The sequence below is a fragment of the Haemaphysalis longicornis genome, unplaced genomic scaffold, assembly GCF_048455015.1.
Source record: "Haemaphysalis longicornis isolate Haplotype H1 unplaced genomic scaffold, Haemaphysalis longicornis Haplotype H1 scaffold_8, whole genome shotgun sequence".
NCBI classification, from domain to species: domain Eukaryota; kingdom Metazoa; phylum Arthropoda; class Arachnida; order Ixodida; family Ixodidae; genus Haemaphysalis; species Haemaphysalis longicornis.
This window is the reverse complement of record NW_027526445.1, coordinates 97,659,973-97,682,549: the sequence shown is the minus strand read 5'-3', so window position 1 is coordinate 97,682,549 and position 22,577 is coordinate 97,659,973. Positions and strand designations below refer to the sequence as shown.

The 22,577-nt window shown below is 47.4% G+C and overlaps 1 protein-coding gene across 1 annotated transcript in view; it reads left to right on the top strand.

The window, feature by feature from the left end:
* Positions 1–11,135: 11,135 nt before the first annotated feature.
* Positions 11,136–22,577, top strand: part of Snky (ubiquitin protein ligase sneaky) — a 68,173-nt gene continuing 56,731 nt past the window's right edge. Inside the window, exons 1-2 of the mRNA XM_077681738.1 lie at positions 11,136–11,261; positions 11,375–11,443. Of these exons, the coding sequence (XP_077537864.1) occupies positions 11,136–11,261; positions 11,375–11,443 (195 nt within the window). The remainder of the gene's footprint in view (positions 11,262–11,374; positions 11,444–22,577) is intronic.

Here is a 22,577-nt window from a genome sequence, read left to right as displayed (position 1 = left end):
GAAACACGTCACTCACCGCACGTGTGTTTGTCGCATAAGTCGTTGTAATGCTAAACACGGTTACTGCGTATAAAGTGATCTGCCTTCCTACCCACTTTCACATCCCCAAAACAAGCACCGAGAAGCGGAGGTTTTTTTTTTTGTCTCTATTGAGACCGAACCCAAAAACATCCTTTGTTTTTAAATCTCACCACGCGGCAGACATTCTGGCAGTCTAATTAATGCCGGAACCATCTGCTTCATCGCTCATTAATATTTAGTGGAGTAAATAGTTAAGCAGGCAACTCCGGCTACACAACAATAAACATTAGGCAAAGTTTGCATAAAAAACTTCGCCGGGACACAATTTGTTGCAGAAGTCTTTTACTATATTCCGTAATTTCAAATGAAGATAAAAAGGTTTTATCTCCTAGACTTAAGTGAGGTGTATTACATATGTTTTTCAATTTTTAAAGAAGGCCACTATATTACGCAGAGCTTCACGAAATAATTTTTCACGAAATGCGCCCCGCCATCTCACGTCGACTCCGGTAACTAGGTCCGCCATTTTGGTGCGGTCGTTTGAAACCGAAACCAATTAGCAAAACATAGAAGGCGGGCGTTGACCGCTCTTGCTGATGGACTACAATGCAAGGGCATTGCTTCGTGCCGCAGTGCACGCAATACGGAAATACCGGTCCAAATGGAGAAAAAATATGTGAAGTTCCTGGCTTTTTAACGAACTTTCTGACGCGAGCCATGCCGGCGCGAGCGACCTTTGTGACACGCTGGGCGCGGTGCGCTGGGAGCGAATATTTGTCGTTGGTTCCCTAAGCGCGGGATTCCGTGGCCGCTGTCCGGATGAAAAATACAGCTGCGTTGGATTCTAAATGAAGCCTGAGCGTGCGCCACCTATTCATGCGACTGACAGCGGCGCTCGACCGGGAAAACAGTACCACACGTTGCCAAAATTAGGCTGTTTCTTTACTCGTCGCTGTGGCTCTGCGCCCGCTTCATTTCATTGTTAAATGGTACCGCTTAGCCCCTACACGAGCCTTTATCTTACCTAGGGCTGTAAACAAACTTTTCTTCCCGCGCTACGCCGTCACGGCGCGGTTGAAAATTTCCTCTGTGGCGGGCACGCACGGTATGGGAGTGTGTTGTTGGTTTCTTTTACGTTGCATTTAGCCGCGTGTCGTTGCAGAAATGGCGTACACTGTTTTAGAAAATTCGAACTTTTGCACTTGGTTTCCGATTTGCCGGGCTGAAAGGTTTGTTGTTACGTCAAGTTAACTTGGTGCCCATTGTCATTTCAGCCACGATGTATTTACTGTCGAATATTTTGCGACTAAAATACACACTCACTCCTCTAGTTTGTCACATGCTGCATGCATGCCTCCGACGTAATGACAGTGGCCATTGATGTAGGTAGCTGAGACAATTTTCAAGTTTAAAAAAAAAAAAAAAAGAAAACGGCCAGATTTGCATCAGGCCGCCGCGGATCAGCTTGAGTGCTTTCGCATTTTTTGTATCCAGAGTGAAAATACCAGTAAATTAAACTACTTCGCTGATTTATAGCGCGTGCAGGATAGCAAACTGTGGATATAAATGGAACAAAGGGAAGCATTCGCGCACCCCTGCATGCCGCGGTCTAGTAAACAAGACGTTGCCCAGCCTCTGCGTGCCCGCGAGATGACCACGGCGAAATGTGGCATGAATGCTTGCTGGTAGCTCATAGGTGACCCTTCAGGTGCCATGCCAGTCCTTGTTTCTGTCCCTGTGGGGGGTGAGGCCAGCACAACTGGGGCAAAAAACCCAGAATCAAGGCTACCAAGTTTTCTCCCAATCGCCTTCACAGCACTTTGTTGCTGCTCGCATTGCTCCTGTACTCGACGTGCATCGAACAGACGCATTGCCAAGGGAAGGGAGGGGACATTTTCTCGCGGGCTTCTCCAGTCAATGTCTTGGACACTTGCTGGCTTGATGCCCTGCTGTCTCGGTCGTCCCCACTGTTGAGGCAGCTCAGTGCACGCAAGCTCCGGTGGCGCCTCTTAAAACCTTCGGCTTGCAAGAGGGCGAGTAGGTGCACAGCAGCCAGGATGTGACTCCATGCTCCACTGCAACCCGCCGGCACTCGCACGCTGCCTCCACAATCACCCCACTGTCCGTCTCAAAGGTGAGGCACACAACATAGGGCCGGCCACTTTTCTTCTGGGAGCGAAAGCAGCTGCTGAGCACATGGATGAGGCCCAACCTGCAAGAACGGAGAGAGTAACAGTAAACAGCACTTAGGGAAGAACAGGACTAGTCCGCTACAGTTCATGGTAAAGGGACAGAGCAGAAAGAAGTGGCCGCAAGGAACAGACTTAAAATGACCAGATTTTGTGTCTTGCTAGCTTAACACTGTTGCAAGGGCAATAATCTACACCTCAAACAGCAATGATGTCAAAATTGTTTGTCAAGTTCGAGCGTGCAAGTATCTTTGCATGCTTTGTTAATGCATTTTCAAGAGAAGGAAGTTTAACATTTCAAAAACTCACCGTGGGTAATGACACCAGTACCCGCATAATCGTGTTCGTTATAACTTAAGCAAGCAATAATATGATTATCTGGAACCCACTTCCAGAACCTTTCGAGATATACAGGTAAACATTCGGGCTATACCGATGACCCATTGAATTAAAAAAAAATCTTCTAGTTCAGTGAGTTCGAGCTAACGAGGTTTTAGTGTATTATCTATTCGTGCACACCAAAAACATGAGCTTTAGAAACAAACACAACCACCCCACCACCAAAAACAGAGAAGTCAGACACACAAACAGATTTTTGAGGCAGAACATGCGCAATAAATAATGAAAACACACACAAAAAGAAAATTCAAGGCGTATGTGTGCTTTTGTATTTGACTTCGCCGCAAAGCGCGATTGCTTTGCGGCAAACGCGCGGGCGAACGACCGTCACGGAAAACGGCCGCAACCTTTCCGTAAACATCTTCGCCAAAAATCATCCCGTAAATTCGATGTACAGCATTTGGAAATACCTAATCCACCCACTAGCGCTACAGTCTGGCGATTGTCGCTTTCCTCTTTCAGGGTTTTTGCAACAGGGTCGCCGCTACGCATTTGCATGGTAAACAACGGTGAACAAAGTGCTATACAAATGCTCATACCGGTTAACTCGCGTCAAGTAAAAAACAAAACAAAAAAAAAACAAAGAAGACTTTACTTACTGCGAGTCGCACGTGTTTGTCCGCACCGATGAAGGCGAGCAATGCGCGTCGGTGGTTAGGCGGCATGCCCTGCTCCGCTGCCGCTCGGATGGGTCTTTGGCGCGGCACCCCGCGTGGTATCAGTCTTCAGACACAGTTGGCAGCGCAGACAAGTCCTTCGTCCACAATTCGCGGTCGGGAGCCGGAAAACGCAATCCAGTTTGAGCCATACCGCGTTACCGTCACCTACTCTTCCACAGTAAACAATACGAGACTTCCCGATCGGCGCCCGTACCAATATGGCCGACGGTCTCATTTACATCAGTGTTGCTAGATCACCAAGCAATTTCGCATAAGGTCTATTCCTTGAGTTACTCCGCACAGCACGGTACTTTCTGCATACATCAATCGTTATTGTTCCCGTCAGTCTCTCTTTTTTTCTTAACAATATCAAATGTTGGACCTTGATGACAGCTTTAATGACTGCTTTCCTTTTGTCAAGGTGTTGTGTAGACTAGCCCAAGTAATATTTACAACGAGTGCAAAACGTTTAAATAATTCCTAATGTCCAGAAATGTGATCCTGATTCAGCGCATTGGAAATATTCTGGTGAAAGTACAAACAGAAGAGGCATTTCTTTTTTAATAGAAATCACCAACAAATAGGTAGGGTAAACCATAACTAGTAATGTATCTTCGAATGCACATTACGACAATACTTTATTTAATTTGATGCGGAAGCTAATATTCTTCATCGGATTAGCTTCGAAGATCTACAAGAAAGATAAAATCTAACTAATCTCCAAGTCGACCAGCATTTGACTTCACAGCGTGATATGGTTAAGCTTCACTCACCCCAAATTAAAAAAAAACGCTAACAATGAAACATGACATTGTGAAGTTCAGTTATCGTTCATTTTTGACATCTGACTATTACCTCACCCAGCGGAATCGTGTGGTATTGGAATACCTCAGTTACCAAGGGAAGCATTTCTCCCTAGTTAATTCGGGCAGTTCTTAACAAAAACTACTGGCCATTGGTACCGCGGCGTATTTAGCGTGCTTATTGAGGTCGCAGACTCCTCACTACCAGCTAACCACATTTCGCTAGAATGTACTTATGGAAATGTTCGTTCTTTCATCGCACAATAACTGAAGGGTATCTAGTGGCTGGATCCATGTGACTGCACTGCTTGGGTAGATATTGGTGTTTCATTGTTTACTTTGCTTTTGATTATTGTGTGAATGCATGTTTCTTGGACGTAGATTAGCGTGAAATGTGCAGCAAATTAGTGACCATAAATGAATCACTACAGTCAGGGCACACAAGTGCTTGTTATGGAGCATTGACGGAGAAGGTGCTTGTATTTCAGTGCACTTTTGCTTCTTTTTGCAATCGACTTGTCCCTCTATGCCTGCAGAGGGGCCAGAAACCGGAGCCATGTTGCGGATCTCTGTATATTGTGGCTGGCCGTGGTAAACACATGAAATCTTCACTGCGACACCTTCTCACACAGCAGCTGTCTCTTGTTCAAAAGGGGCATGCTAAACGTTTTGACATGTTTCTCCCCTGCCCATAACTCTTACTTCGTCGTTGGCGATTTTACGAGTGTGTTGATCACCATCCCCGATATCCTTTGCGTTGGGACACCTATGCACTTTTCACAATTCCCGTTGAACAACATCTTGCACAACTAGTGCACAGCTGTGAGTCTGCTCCCACAGCTGGCCAGTGATGTGTGCCGAGAACGACCCCATTTGAACAGCGTCTAGCTGAGACTAAAAGGTAAATGCGGATACCTACGTCCGCGGAATTTCAACCCCCCTTGGGCACCAAACGACCCCTCTTATCAAATGGTCTTACAGCCTTTAAACCCCATAAATGCATTCCCGCTACTGCTTTTTTTGCAAAGTCGGAGACATTGTTGTCCATTTGGCCGACAGATACCTTAATCATCAAGCGATTGCATACCCATTCAGCTGAGTGTGGAGTCGAAATCCCCAAAAATAAGAATAAAATGCCACGCTCTTTCGCACCCAATAAACCTCTTCGCGTTGATTGCGGCGCCCTTTGGCAGAAAATGGAATTTTTACTCCGAAGCAGCATATACCTAACCCTTCCCCCCCCCCTCCAGTTTTCATTCTGGTGGAGCTGGTTCGGCGCCACTACAGCGCTCCTCCTCGCTACCGCCAACACCTCTTTTGCAGCAGTTATTTGCCGGTGTCTTTAATGTTTAACCTCGCGGACATACCCGGTAGCCGGTTTAGTAGTGCACACGAAGCTGTAGGTTTCGTGCCCTCACTGATGACATGTCAGCTGTGCTGGCGAGACGCTTACACGTGGACGTCAAACGGCCGCATGTGACCTGTCTGGTATCCTTACTTGCCCAGCGGATTGCGGTCAAGTGCAGCGGTAGCCCATTGCCCCGGTTGTATTCTTTCTTAACCTTGTGTTTTAATTTTTTCTTTCTTTGTTGGGCGCTCAAGCGCTAAGATTAGACGGATAGACTTTTTTTTCTATCGCAAAGCCACACAGGAAAACTATCCACGCTGCTTCAACAGCGTGCTTAGATGGTTTTTTTTATATGCGCCTCAAAAGGGTGATCCAGCAGTGCAAGCTCTGAGCGCAGGCTTCTTAGCCGTCTTGAGGGTATCACAACAAAGCCCAAAAAGAAGTGCTAGCTCGTGCCAAACTAGCATGAAGAAGGGAGGAGGGCTACAAAGAGTGAGATAATGACTGAATATGCGACAGCGTCTAGTAAAAAAAAAGCTAAGAAACTTTACCATCTCTTTTTAAAGAAAGCTAAGAGAAGCGTGAAACCTTTAGAACTGAGATCTCGTCAAAACTGCGTCAAAAGTGCGCCAAAACCTTTCACAAAAATACGTCTACTTTTCGCAAAGTGCGCCAAATCAACCGTCATAGCCTAAAAAACCGAGTACCAAACAGAAAACGAACCCATGCGACATTTTTTTTTTCACTAAGTAAGCGCATCCTCGAACGATGTAAGTGTATACCGGTATACGGGTTTTATGAGATTAAGGTATCCTATCATACCCTTTCTTCGTTATGGATCCGCCTATTGTCTTATCAGAACCGTTCCTTATTCGCAATTTTCAGTCAAGACCACGGGGCGGGACGGAGATTTCGGGTTTTAGCGCTTCGTCCCGTGGCCTTTCTTGTCCAAGTTTTGTTTTGCGCTGTTCCCATCATGAACCTATACCAACACGCCCAACTGGCAGTTCTTCATAGTCTTTCAAGCAACTGTGTTGACACAATGATAGCCCGATTCCACGCCTCCCCCTGTGTCCAGATATCTTACCACGGCTTTTCGGTCGACCACCCGGTCTATGAAGCAATAAATTTTCTTCTTGACAGGACTGCAGTCGGTGTTAATAGGTCAATTTTCTCTTCAAATCTTAAAATCTACCACGACCTTTCTATGAAAAATAAATGCCGAACTCCATTGAATCCGTTTCAAGCGCATCAACGAGAGTCTAAAGTGTTAGGTTTCCGCGAAAAGAAAAAAAAGTCCATTTGTGTATCCCAAGAGGCAAAAACTGATTCCAGAGAGAGCGAAATCTTACTCAATTTCCCAGTTTCTCCCTCCCATATCGAATGAGTGCTGAGCAGCTAATACACTGTTATGAGCATACTATGATTAGATCTAATCGTTGACGAGCGTTACGGAGCAGTATTTATGGGGCAAATAGTTAAATAATACTGCCTGAAACAATCCAGTAGTTTCAAGAGGTGTGCAACACGGTGGTTTCTCAAACATCTGTCAGGGTGTAAATTTAAACACGGGAAATCACTTCAGTCAGAGAATACTAGCTAACATCAGGTGATATTTTTGCGCACGTTTCCCGCATTAAGGAAGCCCTGTAGGAAGCAACAGCTGGCCTCTGGCTGTTCATTTAGTTGTAGCAGACAACATTGAACGTTTCGACTTTCAACATTTCTTTATCTACCTGGGCGGGAACCATCAAAAGATGCTGCATTAGAGAGCAATAGCAGAGCCGAGAACCGGTTCCGTCGCAGTATCCGGTACGCCTGCGCGTGCGCACGCGCATGCGCACAATTAACTTTTCACCACTGTGCACGCGCAGTAGCCTCGGGCGTCTACCAGTTACCGTAACAGGAATAGTTCTGCTATTAGTCTCTCTTAAACAGCTTGACTTATCCATCAGCCCCACTGATCAGTGGCAGCAAGTGGCAACTTATGAATTTGGTTGAGACCAATGTACTACGTGCTGATTACGTTTTCTGCACAAGCGTCTGTCGTGGAAGACTTACACATGTGCTAGACAAGCAGAAGCACTTCAATTACTCTAATGCCACAACACTTATTTCACGACGTGCTAGCCGATTCTATAACAATGCATACCCGGAGCCCAACCGATTATACCGGTTCCCTGATAACTTGCCACAAGCAAAGAACACTCGCTTGTTCATTGCTTGTTGCGCTACTTATAAGCCTACAACTTACTACGCGACAAGCGTAGCGTGTTAACGATTACTGCCAATGAAGACCAACCCGAGCAAATTTGAAGAAACAAAATTGCTTCCGTGCATTTGCTCCAGTAGGCGTATGCAAGCCGAAATCACCCAACCATCTACCCCGCAGTCGGCTTGTGGCTGCTGTGCTAACATCCTGAAAACGCTCCCCAATATAATTTGTGACACTTTTCCCATTGGTGGTGGAAAAGTCTTTTACAGGGGCATCGTCCGCGAGCTGTTCACCACCGAGCTGACACTTCGTTGCATGGGCACCTCGGTGATCCTCCTGACGGGCTTGGGATACGCTCTCTCGGCCAAAGCCCGTGCCATCTGCTGGCTGCTGGTGCCGTTTCTGTGCGGACGAGCTGGCCGCTCGGCGCTGGTCACGGCCAGCGTTTCCCTCATTCTGCAAGGTGCGGCGTTGCACTTTCGCAGTTTCACACAAAAGCATTGCGTCCGGAACTACTCTAAACCACTGCTGTAAACATTAGTTATTACTTGAGTAATTTCTGTTGCTGCACCCATCCGGAGCGACTAAGTCAAAAAGAAACTAGAAATTTTAGAGTTCTAACGCCCCGAAGCTATATAAACCTGTCCTATAAGGCGCGCCACAAGGGCAGGTGTCCGTGTAATAAGAAACCAGTGCAGTAAACAGCAGCTAATACTCGAGCAATTTCTGGTGTTCCACCAATCCTGAGAGACTTAGTAAAAAAAAACAGAAGTTTTGGAGTTTTAACTACCGGAAGCTACATACACATAGGCTGTGAGGCCCGCCATAGTGGAGAGTACTAGCTTTGATCGCCCGGGAATATTTGACGCGCTCGGAAACCGCGCCTCATGCTTAGTGTCGTTCGTCGCTACTATCTAAAATACAGCCACCGCGGTCGGAATCGCACTCACGTCCTTTGGTTCAGCAGCTTAACGCCTTAGGCAGTGAGTCACAGCGGCGCGTTACTGGAGCTGGGAAACTGGGACGCACATATGTGTTACACAAGAATCGAGCCTACGGTGACGTTTCCACACCCCAATAACGAGCTTAGCGCCTGAAGAAATGGATACAGCAGTGAGCTCTTGTTTGATACGAAACACAATTGGGAATCCGACGAGGGGTTTACAAGAACGACCACGGAAGAGTGCTAGAATCAGTGACGCCGTCCGTAGTAACCCAGAACGTCTAATTTAGACGCATATGACCTTAGACATCCTGATACCATCTAACGTTTTTCCTTTGAACCCATTGTGTCTGATTTAGACATTTGTAATTGTCTTGTATTGTTTTAGACACCTTGATGCGAATTATTTGTGAGACGTCCAGTCCTGTCCGTCCTAAACGTGTCGCAACTGCAGCGGTTAGAGGACACCTGTAGGAAATCTTCGACGCTCCGAGTTTGGTGAGATGTTGATAAGGCATCTGGAGCCAAACGTGTGCAAAGTGTCTCGCCGAGCCTTCCGTCGTCGTGACCTTTTTAGGACGCGAGAAAAACATCTCATCGAAGACGTTTATGCGAAGCCATTTGCAGGTGTCTAGAATTTATTAATAACAGATGTGTTAGATGCCAAAAAATAATAACAAAAGCGCTATGTTGATTGCATGCGATCTAAAATATATCGCTCTCAAAGGGTGTTGAATACATTTCAGTACGATATACTCAGCTATGCAGGATATCTGAAGGAGAACATTGTTCAGCTGCACACTGGACGTTGGTTGAAGAAGTTGAGAAAATATGTGTAGCTCAAGTATAGATAATCTGACTGGCTTCCTTGTTAGCATACGCCCTCCCCTTGAAGAACTTCCTCGCCAGTAAATGTAGCGAGTGCCTGAAGCTCCCTTAAATCCGCAGGGCATGGCGATAATAATCCGGTGATAAGTCCGGCCACGTCTTTCTCTCAGAGTGTAAACACTCAGTCAAGATCATACACGAAACACGTTGGTACGCACCAGAAAACGCGTTGATGCGGAACACCCTGGATGGTCGGCGTGTGCGGCTGCAGGCGGGATGAAGGCTAACAGAAAAGAGCAAAAGGCAGGCAGAAATCGATAAGTGGAGGAAACATAAAATGAAAGATGTCGTTTTAAAGTTGTACAAAGCGAAGAAATTGATTGAAGGGAAGTTTTCTCCGACAATTCCAAGGGCGGTGCTTTGCTTTTGAGGGGCAAAGGAGGTTACTATAGGACGAAGAGCTTTGCGGGGGCGTATTACCAATGTAGTGGCACATGCGTTGTCTGGGTAAGAAAAAAACAAAACAATACTGCGCATTCTGTTAAAATGGGTTGGCATCCTTCCAAACCAATGTGAAGAAAAAAAATTGCCTTTCGTGATCGCAAAAGTTAACGCTGGCGCAGAGAACGCATACTACAGGTTGTGCAGGTGACTCAAAATAAGATTGTAAAGCGCTAAATTTAAAGCAATACTATATTTTCGGCCCTTTCCCCTTAGCCGTTGATGGCACTGGGTCCGCCACGCAGGCTCGAGTTCGTTACATGGCCGATTACGCGCATATGCCACGACCGACCAATTTTTTGGGACAACCGTTTACGGACAGTACGGTGGTGACGTCTGGTGTGCGCTGTGACGAAAGTCTCCACTTACAATTACTCCTGCTTGAGGTCGTGCTGGAATCTTGAGACCCTTTCTTTTACCCTTGTGGAAAAAATGTTGTGAGACGGTACGGAAATATTGTGTTTTACATTACTAATAATTTTCGAATTAGCAGTTGTACAGAAACTAAAACCCCAAAGGACTTTTTTTATTTCACACAAAATGATTGATAGATTGTAGCTTAACATGCCAACGCAACGCAGGCGATGAGGCGTGCCGTAGTGGAGGGCTCCTGTTTAATTTTGACCACGTGTGCTTTTCGCCTCCATCGGAAAAGCGGCCGCCGCTGATGGGAATCCAACCCGAGTCCTCGTGCTAACAAGCAAAATGCCTTAGCCACTGGGCCACCGTGGCGGGTCACAGAAAATGTCCCTGTGCCGTAATTGTATTTAAATGAAGATATCCGCCATTGACACCTTGCCGGCCAGCGGATCGTGTCCGAATAAAGTCTATTTTCTCGCAATTGGTTGGGCATATAACAGCAAAACACACACGCACGCGCACAAACGCACACACGCGCACACACGCGCGTACGCAAGCACGCACACACGCACGCACGCACGCACGCACACACACACGCACACACACCCGCACACACACGCACGCACGCACGCACACACACACGCACACACACGCACACACACACACACACACACACACACACACACACACACACACACACACACACACACACACACACACACACACACACACACAGCGCAAGTGTGTGTCCAGTCTTATGTGATGGCCGCACTGTGGGCGTTTTGTATGACTGTATTGCCGCTTGCTATAAGCCCGAGTTATCCCTTCTGTACTTCTGTACTTTTAAAATCCCAGGACCGATCGAGAGTATGATGATTAACAGCAGGGTGGCGGTGGACTCGTTTATGTGCCTCGGGGCGCTATCTTACAACCACACCAAGGAACGGCTCCTCCTCATGTACAAGCCCATCAAGCGGATCCTCTTTGACTTCGACGTACGTGCTCTTATCCCTGGACACTAAGAATTTCATTGCTTGTCCTACGTTGCAGATACCACGAGCCGAAAGTGTTGTTCACGAAATTTAAAATGGCTGCTTTCTGTCTGCAGGAGCAGGCGAAGGTTATCCACAACGAGACTTCAGGCATCGATCAAGAAGTGAAGCCGATTGAGGCGGAGGTGAGTTTTGTGTTGAGATACGGTGCATACATGAGTTATGCATTGGTTTGTTTGCGACTCGATGACTGAACTGTTGATTCGGGCTAATGTGCTTATGTTGGAATTAGTAAAACCCGCCTTAAACCGGTCCGAAGGCAAAGTAAGGACTGAACACTACCACAGGAGTGGTTTACTCAGAGGGTGGATAAATCCGTCCCAAATTCTGAGCAAGATGTCTGTACTGAACGATTAAATAAACTTATGAAACATACGGACTATGTCTTAAGCAGGCAATACAGAAGAAAGCGTTAGGTTGGAGAGGGGCTGTGTGTAAACCCCAACTCCAAGGGCGCTATTTTAGAGGGTCGACAGCTCGTTCATGAAGTTACAGCTGGTCGAGTTAAAAATAACCATATCGGAGTGTATGATAAGCGTCGAGCTAAACCGGCGCAATCGCTCGGAACACGCCTGGCATTATTAGCGTGCCTAATTGAGGCCGCTCACGTTGAAAAAGCACGGCTTGTGCAAACATCCGCATGCAGCGCCATCTGTATTCGAGTTGCAATATGCCCTCCGTTGCATAAAGTAGACCACCCCACTATTTCATTTAATAATCCGCCTGCTCCCTGCCTATTTTCAAACCTCCGCCCCTTAAAAGTGGCGCGGGGCGGCTCCGATTTTCGAGGTGTCCTGTTCATCCACTGAATTGTGTTTGCTACATGGTTTGAGGGTGGCTCCAGTACAGCTCAGGCAAGACCAAAGCAAGCAAGCGTCGGAGTTCACTGTAGCAAAAGGAACGGGCTCTTCTACCAACTCTGTTAAACATGGCCGCGTTTTTTTACGTGCGGATGGTGGGCGTATATAACAAATCGCACCAATTTATTGTCACGATCCTGTATGAGCATTGGCAAGGGCGTTTTAGATGTTGAACTGGTGTCATCGTTTGTGCTTTCACTGTGAATGAAAAGCGCTGCCATTAGAAAATCTTGTTATTTTGACCGCTCTTTCGTTCGGGCTAGAGTGAAGTCTTGCTTGGGATTGAACGCCGCCGTGATTCTGGCAGCATTGACTGACGGTGGCTTTGGGACTTCGTTCGATCATTGTTTGCTGCCAAGCTTTGTTGCTAGAAAATCAAATGCAAGTGTCTTCGTCGCTGCGATGCTATCCCACCGGGTAAGGCTACGCCATGGTTGTGTGGCGCTTCGGTCGTTGTGCCGCGCCTGCGAATGGACTGGGTGTGTTTGACACGGGAACTCGGAGGAAACCCGGGATTGATATTGCACGGTAGTGCTAAACTCGTGAGGCTGATGATCGCGGCAGCTGCGGAGTAATTCATTGTCAGCTGTAGCCGTTGCAGGCATATTTCTATCCCGGCAGATCGTTTTTTTAGCGCAGGAGAAATTTCGAGCTCGTTTGTACTTCTCGAAAAGAACTGTGCCTTGGCTGTGCAGTCATTTGGCGACCGACTCCCCTTGCGACAACTTCGAGGCGGTTTTCGCTTTATGACCACCGAGGAGAAAGTGTTGTGTGGTCTGTGGCTTTTGCGTGACTGGCACCTTCCGCGGAAGGATCCGTAGCAGCCGCGCCAGCTACCACCACCAGTCGACAGTCGGCCGGTAGGTGCACAAGAAGCTCACTGCATACAGGATTCCGGCCTCTTTTAAGTGGTGCACTGGACAAGGCTATCGCAGATTCTGCCATGGGTATTAACCGACTGCAGCCGGACCGTGCCCTTCACTTATCGTCTGGACACGCAACTGTTTCAAACGACGTGTTGAGTGATCGTGCTTTTGACTTATTCTGCTTTTGGCTTAAACTCAAGCACGGCAGACGATTTCCCTTGAGGTGTTGCGTGTTGAACCATTCATGTGAAAACGTTTCTGGCAGGATAGTATGCAAGCAATTGTGCGTATCTATTATCGGAGGCGATGTCTACGCATTTCAACGGATTTTGTTCAGCGTCGCTGTAGTCTGGCAGGAAGCAGAGCAAGCAAAGCTTGTGACGGGAGAGTTGAGACCGAAAGTAACCTAAGGACTCTGTTAAGTGCCAGAAGGGTGAGTGAGAACAGACCGAGGGCGAAGGAAAGGAGTTTAGTTTTGGGCATTGGACTCAAGAAAGAAAACAGCAACTGTGGAGGGCTTTGTCGAACAAAAGCGGCGAAGAGAAAAGCGAAAGGAAGCAAACAAATTTGAAAGTAGTGGTTGTTGGAATTCCCTCCTTCGTAGCACATCCCCACTCGGGCGATTTGCCTGCAATTGTCTTGCCTTGAGGTGCTAGTAGGCCCCATTTTCAAAATTCACAAAACTGCGAATTGAAGAAGTAAGAGGTGTCGAATAATAGGTGACACCTGAACGTGATGGGACATGAAAAGGCCAGGTGCACACCAACCGCGCAGAATACTTTTTCTAGGAAGGCTGTGATGTGTGCCAGCCTTCTTGTTGACTTAGTTCACTGCGAAATGAACGAAGAAACTGGCGCAAATACAGAATAGCGAAACGTAATGCGTGCCACAAGAAAAAGAAATGAAAGGGAGGAAAAATACACACGTACAGTGTATCACTAAATTTAATACGTATCGCCAAGATTTCGCCATCAAAGCACATCACACGACCTAAATGCCAGAAGGAAATTTTAAATCGCACCGCGGGACAGAGGGTTTCAATAACGTAATACCGACCACCAATTATTTTGAATGTGGCGCGCTTCCATCACCGCCATTTTTGCGAGTCAGCATTAGTCACATGATTGCATTCTTGCCAGCGACGAAAGAAATGGGGAGAAAGTGCTACTTAGGACGACAAATTTCCAACAGAGAGCTCATACGAACGACTAAAATAAAGAAATAATGAGCTTTGCTGTGAAAACAGATTAATAAAAATTCAGAGCCCTTCCACCCAGTGGAGAGGGATGGCCAGAAAAGCTGCGGTGCCGAGCCTCCACGTGAGGTTTGACTGGGTCGTAGTCCAAGGGGTGCACGAAGCAAAACACGTTTCTTTGTAATTTTCGATTGAGCATTGTTCCGGTTATTAACTGGAAGTCCAGTCCTATCCAGTCACTGCTCCTTGCCCTTGCTCAGCACGCCTCTTCCCGAGTCACGCGAAACTGCTATCAAGCGGCTCCGACGCATCGTCAGACTTGGGTACTGCGCAATTGAGGCGCACACGTGGGCACGCGTCGGCGCCAGTGCGTCTGCCGCGGCTATGACGCAACACAATCCAATACAATCCACTTTAATCCAATCCAAATCCAAGCGAAGCCAAGCCAATCCAATCGAATCGAATCCAATCCAAAGCCACTCGCGCTTGCGCAGAACGGCCCTTCACGGCACACGCGAAACTGCTCAACCTCGGCCAGTGTAGCTTACGCTAAAAAACACACAGGAATCGTGGGCAGAAATTTATTATAGCGCGGGTATGGTAATCACGGCGCATGCTCTATGAAGGCCCTAGGACCTCTTTAATTTTGTATGATTTTTTTTCGTGTCCCGGGGGTGTTGCGCGCAGTTTTACGATTCCGGGGATTTAAGTGAGCTCCGCAACGTGGCGCTACGCTCGCTAGCGATTCCTGTCTACATCGCTCTGGGACCGGAGACGATCTGCTGGATCCTAGCCATTTACAGCTTTGCTGTAAAATAAACGCGTGAAAATGTAAAGTAGTTGGACTTGCCTGCCGGCAGTAGCCGCCAGTGCAACAGTGGAGCGAGAGAACTCAATGAAAGATGGGCCACGCTCTAGTCATGCCTCCTTAGAGCGCGCTCCCCTGAACAGGGCACGTCGCCTCAATAATTACCAAGTAGCATGAGTCGCATTTTTATAGCACTCAAACTCCGCCTCAGTATATGATCGTCATGTTAAGTGGGCGTCGCGAGAGCTCGTGTCTCCCGAATTCCGCTCAGACTCGCGCCTTTTGGAATAGCACCCCAGTAGTCCATACAGCACTACAATTTAAGTGTGGGGGAGAAGTAATGTGTGCCCTGGTGGGCAGACCCAATTGGTATGTAAAAATGTTTAGGTGTATTTTTTAGGACTATATTCAAGGTTCTTCGCCACCATACAGTAAATTTTCATGTAGGGTCTACAGTTCTTTGTGCACGAAATTGCGCTTGGTCGTAGGGCTCTGCTGGCTATCCTCGCTGACGTTATCCGTTCCATGGGCACCCTTGTCTACGTTCCCAATTGTGGAACCCGAACTAGCATGATAACAGATGTTTCATTATGAAGTGCGACCTGAGCGTTCAGCACCACCACCATCAGCCTGGTTCTGCCCACAGCAGGACGAAAGCGTCTCCCAAAGATCTCCAGGCACGCCTATCGAGTGCATACTGTTTCCATCCTTCCCCCTCCCCCCAAAACCCGAAATTTTTATAGCTCAACTCTTCATCAAGTCATCGCTCGACGCGTATTGCGTGTATTGTCTATCCACTCTGTAAAACATATCGCCCACTTGACGTTCATGCGCGTGACGTGACCCGCCCATGCCAAATCGCTTAATTAGAACTAGAATACATTCCCCTTAGTCTGTTCCCGATTTCCCTCGGCCGTTTTCTAATCCTAAGCGTAACCTATAGCATCCCCCCTTCCACGGCCCGTAGGGCGGGTTTAACGTTTCTTTCAAGTCGTTCGCTGAGACCCCAAGTTTCTGCCCCGTACGTCATTGCTGAGCGACCGCAATGAACAAAGGGGTCCCTGAAAGAGGTATTACCGTTACATGGGTGTTCAGATTTTCAGGTAAAATAAATGCGCTAGTAATCACCTCTTACAGGAATTTTGTTCAAGCGATGAGTATTGGTGGAGTTAATGCAAATCAAAACATCGCATTGTCATCCGCGCGGCGATTCGCCCTCGTTTCGTCCTCCTTCTCGCACCGCGCCATCGTGACCGGGCATGATGCCTCGCTTCTCGGTGACGTGTGGGAGAACATCCTGTTGCGGGCGTCCGCTACTGCGATATTCTGCGCCGGATGATCGCCTTGGGACGGGGCCTTTAGACTTTCTGCGTTTCGTGTGGGGCGTTTCTTTCATGATTTTGATTAGGAATGCTGCAATCCAAGCTTACGGAAGGCATCCGATGGGACCTTTACGCTTCCGCACCACGCCGAAAGATCACGCGAAAAGAGAACGACCCTGTCACCGCGCTTTGGAGGCGACAACGTGTTTTGGTAAATATTCCGCTTCCAAAATATGTGAGTGAACGGCTAAAAAATTGTCGGTTGGAATGAGCACGTACATGGGTTCCGAACAAACATTGGTTTATACATTGGTTATTTGGCCGCACGTTCGCGCCGATGTCGAGCTTGGTCGTGTTACGTTGATGACATGCACGAGCGTACAAAGGCAGTAGCACTATTCTATTCCGTCAATACAATAGCAACAAAAAAAAAAAAAGCCCCGGAATGATGCACAGTGCGACGCACGGACTTTTTTACAGTGTGTCGTACGTTCCATTTCGCCCTATTTGCTTACTTTACAAGAAACTTCTACGCAATCCTGCATTTATCAACTACTAGACAAGTACACCGTAACCGATATTGCGAGCGGCATAGAAAGGGTAAAAGAAGTTTAGGCACCGTGTGCCTCTGCCCCTTTGTTCGCGTTTGCATATGATAGCACAAAACAATTATTCCACCCTCGCTTTTTTCCTGATGGTCTGGGGCCCTATTCTCGACTGCACAAATTGCCGGCAATTCAGGCAATTTTCCGGAAGTCTTTTCTTATTGGCTTTCAATTTTGGTCACGTGCTTCCGGTTGACAAAGCGGTTGTGTGTGCTGTCGTCATTTTGACGTTTCATGTCGTCTACGGACACCAGTTCTAAAGTTTGCCTTATTTCTCGTTACTAAAGGCGCATAATTCTTGGCCGGCAATGAAAAACCAGACTAAATGCAGCGGACATGACAACGTAATCCTGTCTTTGCTATTCAACAACAATACTGCTTGTAATACACACCCCCTCTGTGATTGGCTGAGAAGGCGTGACGTAATTTAAACAGTTGGCGGGAACGATTACGTCATGCATTGGCAACTTCAGCCTGCGTAAAAGTGACGTAATGCTACGTAACAGCTTGAAAATGGCGGCTGTTTTTGTCGCAAAATACAAGCAAAATAGGGCACAATATTGGCCCGGCTTACGGCGCCGCGAAATGTGCGGCAATTTGCAGCAGGCGCAGTTTCGCATGCGCTCTGTTTAAAGCGTGTTTCCTACCGAAACAAATTATAGTTTTAACTGCTTCCAAGTCAGCGATCATGGAACATACAAATAACATGCAGTATTTTGCTTTTATGTTTGGCAATGAAATAAAAATTATTTGTTTGGCGTAACCGCAACATAAGAGGGCAGTACAAGCTTCTCCATGACAAAGAGAACCCAATGCGTGGCATTTGTCCATACTTGTCCTAGTAAGCTGTTGGGTCACATGATCGAACGCAAGGTAAAAATAACAAAGAAAAGTGACTATTTGGTTCATTACAGTGCTGATTGCAGTCGAGCTTGACGAATGAGTGAATCAGCGACATCGGTGCGCTCCGCGGTTATCAGGCGTAGCGCTTCGCTGCTCTTATGTTTCATAGAAGCGATGGTCGCGGCCGTCTTTTTCTGTGATCACGCCATAAACTTGTAACATAGCAGCAGACGATGGCATGGCGGCGGTGGCGGCAGGGAAGGTGATAACGCAACAAAGCTTGCATTGAAGCAGAGAGCCCAGCTATGTTAATAAAAGCGATTGAAAGAAATAAATAGCTACGGTAAAAAATTGTGTGATGTTCTTTAGCTCGACATCCGCCTTTCGCTCGCTTTTGGATCAACGTTACTCGATCGTCTTGTGGTGTTGGCGCCAAATTTGACCTCCAGAAATGTGTTTTTCTTGTCAGCCTCAGCTACCACCTTAATTTTTATAGTACATGCTAAGTGTTTTTATATCTTTTTTGCACAATATTTGATACCTTGGTAGCGATCTTTATGAGTGACTCGTCAAATTACACTGCATGTCGTCATAGCTATAGGTGCAGCACGTCACTGATTGCTTACGTCGTGCTTACGCAAAAAAACATGGGCGAAATGCCGGCAATTTGTGCAGTCGAGAATAGGGCCCCTGGACACCATTTGTCCCTATAAATGGTGTTCGCTCTTTTTTAACGTGTGTAGTGCGGCCAATTGCAATATGTAGAGGGTTTGGTTGCCGGCTTTAGCCCTATATTCTCCCCTCCAGCGCACTTCTCCCCCCCCCCCCCCCCCCCCCCACAAGCCTACCTCCTGTCTTCTTTAATATGATGGAAGTAAACTCTGTTTACTGTATATAATCCCACACAAATTTTGCAAAATATTCGCATCAGTATTTCACCCTCTTCAAGTACAACTGCCTTTTTTATATATACAAACCAGAAGTTTAAAACTGAACAAACCGGGCTAATTACTTGAAAGATGCATTCGTTTGGTATTGTATTTCGACAGTTCAACCTAAAAGTTTTGTTTTGTATTCGCGAATATGATTCGCAACCCATGCCACTTAAAAAAAGACCACGCAGACAAAAAAAGTAACACCCTGCAGGGATCTGAACCCGCCACTTTGAGTGGGCGCGACACTTTAGTCCATTGCACAATGACATAAGGCCAGATGGCGCAGATATGACCTGTGTACTAAATTAAGACCCATCCCTTTGCATCGCAGCTATGTTTTCTACCTGATTATAAGAACTCCTGGCTGGTTAACTAGTCATTTTTTAATAGCAGTTGCGCAGTAAGGTTCCATGAAACCCCTACCATAGTTGATCTCCAGCAGCAGATCTGTGTCGTGTGCCACGGCGCGGAAGTCGGCGTCGCCGTCGTGTCGTGGTCGTGTCGGCATAGCCAACGCGCCTTAGCGGGAAGCCTGGTATGAACGAACACGTTAGCGTTAAGGATGCTGCATGAAACGATATTTAACCAAAGGTGCCGCCGTGACCCGTCGACGCTTCTCTTCGCCGGAACGGCGAACAAAAGCGGACATGGGAGAATCGATGACGTAGACGGGTCAGAATGGCGGAGCCCAAAACACGCAGGAAGAGGTCGCAACGCGGCAACAGACTTCGTTACGAAAGTGTGGCCTTTCTGCTCCAGGTAAAAAAGTTATACTTGCAAGAGGCGACGTTGACCACCCAACCTAACGGTTCCGCTTGTTGATGTAGTGCGCTCAAAACGCATTCGAGGACCCTTTAAATACAAGCTTTTTGTGTGCAGAGGAAGCTTACCAGTTAGGACATCTGAATTCTCACCAAAAGCAAAAAAAAAAAAAACTTGAGCATTAGGGCGATATTTTTATGCACGGGGTGCCGGCCCTGGGATACGATGTAGAGCATCAATTTCTGTAGTCGTGATTTCCCGTATTTATGCGGTCTGATGGGTTCCTAGCTGTAAGTGGGGAACCACATAGGTTAAGTAGATGGCACTTGAGCGACACTCACTATCACGTAGGCCAGCTGGTTTTCAAAATGAGGTGCCCGCGCGCCCCAGCACGTTGGCTGCACTGTTATTGATGCCCTATTCGGTGTTAAGTGTATCGCCCTCATGTCTGATGCGGGGATAGAATTAGCGGGCGCTGCTGACTTTCGCAGCTAGCCTATGACCTCCTCGCAGTTCTACGCGGTGCACGTTTTTTTCTTTGAGTCACAGGTGACGTGTGGCTTACTTAGTGCATTGCGGGTGTAAAGCCAGGTGGTGCGCAGCTTGATATGTGTATGAATTAGTTCTTGCTGAAGGAAAAAAGTGCTGAACAGTGTTCTTTCTGCATGTATAAATAAAGATCCCCTGGTTGCTGTGTTCATTGTCTCGGCACAGCAAGGCATCGATATAAGCCAAGAGGACTGCTGATGACAAACATTAGTAGTGCATTTGCTCGCCCCTCGTTTGAGTAGTGCTGCTAGAGCCTTGGTCTAGCATGTGCGGGGGCCGAATGATCGAATAATAAGCTATCCCTCTCGTTTTAATGGTAGTGGTGCTGTGAAAAATCGGTGCAGCTTCTCTGTGGCGCAATTACCCGCATAACTATAGCAGGCGGCTTCCAGAGGTCGCGAAGGCTGACCTAATGCGTGATTGTCACTGCGCTTTATGAGTCAGAATTGGGTCCTCCGGAATCCAACGTATAAACTTCGTCGTCTTTGATGTGTCTGCGGAAATCGGACGCTTTCAGGGAATTTCGGTAGACGATTTTCATATTTATTGCTTCGGTTTCTGCTAGAGGGACCTTCATTTCTCCGCAGTACGCTTCAGAGTTCCAGGCTGCTTCGAGAAACGCTCAGACTGTTTCAGTTTCAGGGCATCAGCGCATCAGGTTCTCAGGTTCAGGGCATCAGTTTCAGTTTCAGGGGATCAGTTTCAGGGCATCAGCGTTGGCGTCCACATCGTGCACATTTACGACAGACTCGCGTTTGTGTGACAGCTTCCGGAGTCAAGCGTCGAATGGTGGATGAGCGTGTTTGCATCGAGTGTTACGTTCTCTAGTGGTAGTCCTGTAAAAGCAACCGTTAGCCATGCTTACTGTAAATACATGAGCTATCAAGAACCATGTATGCAGCTAGGATCCAGTAGCGATGCGACAGTGTAACGACAACTTGTTCTGCCGTCGTAGAATCGACGGTTGTATGGTATAGTGAGGGCTTGGGCTAATTGAAGATTTCTCTTGTGCAACGGCCAATACAAAATTTTGGGTGCATCTTAGGGCGTTCCATATACAGGAAATTGGAATATTGGAGGCTGCGGGGACGATAATGGCATCATAAAGGCCCAAAATCTGCCGATTAATATACTTAAGATTCTGTTTCAGTGTTTGACCTCGACGTTTCATAAATTGTGTTTTGGGGGATCACTCTGATAATGTTGATAATGTTTTGAATGCACGAGCGGCTAGCTGTATCCACATTAAGTTGAAAAGAGCGGGCATGCTGACTCAGGTCAAAGGCACTATGGAGGTCCATCGCCACATACAAATGTCCGTGTCAGCCTCGCCGTTCTTGAGAAACCTGCTGTATTCGCTGCAAAATAGGCATTTCTGGGAGCATCCGCCATGTTTGAAAGTGTTATTATTGAGGTTGAAAAAATATACACTGGGTTATTAGAGGTGACAGGAACCGAGAGGACGAAACCTCTTCCAGCAATTGTTCGGTTTGCAGCTTGCATAGCGTGGTAGTGAGATGGGGTGGGTGTGGGTCACCTGGTTGGTGGATTTGTGAGGTACCTTATTTTGGACCAGCACCAATATTCCCACTTCTCACGCGTTTTCGTAGCCAATTATACATCTTTTATGGGGTAGAGACGATCAGGCAATGTGCCGCCAAGGGATTGGTTTAAACGCTGAGGCTATCGTTGAAGAACTAGCTACTCTCTTGGGACCCGCCGCGGTGGCTCAGTGGCTAAGGCGTTGTGCGGCTGAGCACGGGGTCGCGGGTTCGATTCCCGGTCGCGATGGCCGCTTTTCTCGTGGAGGCGAAAAGCAAAAATGCCCGTGTGTACGAGATTTCGGCGCACATTAAAGATCTCCGGGTGGTGAAAACTAATCCGGAGCCCTCCACCATGGCGCGCCTAATCGCCTGCGTTGGGTCGGCACGTTAAACCCTACAATCAATCAATCAAACTACTCTCTTGTGCAGCCGCTTTTAACAGCGGCGCTGGTCGTGTCTCAGGCATTCATGGGACGAGGCATAGTAATGCGGACGCAGCGGAGCCAGCAAGCGACAAGCACACCTACAGCGTAGTGGCAAGAGGGGCAGCGGGCGCCAAGTACATGTGGGCGGCGCCAAGAGAAGGAGGAAAGGAGTCGACCAATTGGAGAGCGCGCTCCCAGCAGATGGTTAGAAGGAGCGCGCATATACAGACTAGTGCTTTTGGTGGTGCTTTCTCCAATGATGGAAAAGTGGGTGAAGTCACGCGCTCCCCGGAAGTACAATCTACCCTTTGAAAGTGCCCACGGTATTTGGCGGTCGAACGGGAAAATGTTTGCTGGCTTTGCTAGGTTCTATGAAGCTTAGCCTTGCGATTACGGAACGGCATGCAGCTTTGTTCTTAACATCATTGCCCGCGATCATCGGTCACTGAAGCTGTGATAACCCCTAATATAACATAAAGCTCCCCCTTGGATACATTTCATTTGATATTTTATTTTATGGTCCGAATGAAATGTTACTTTTGGAT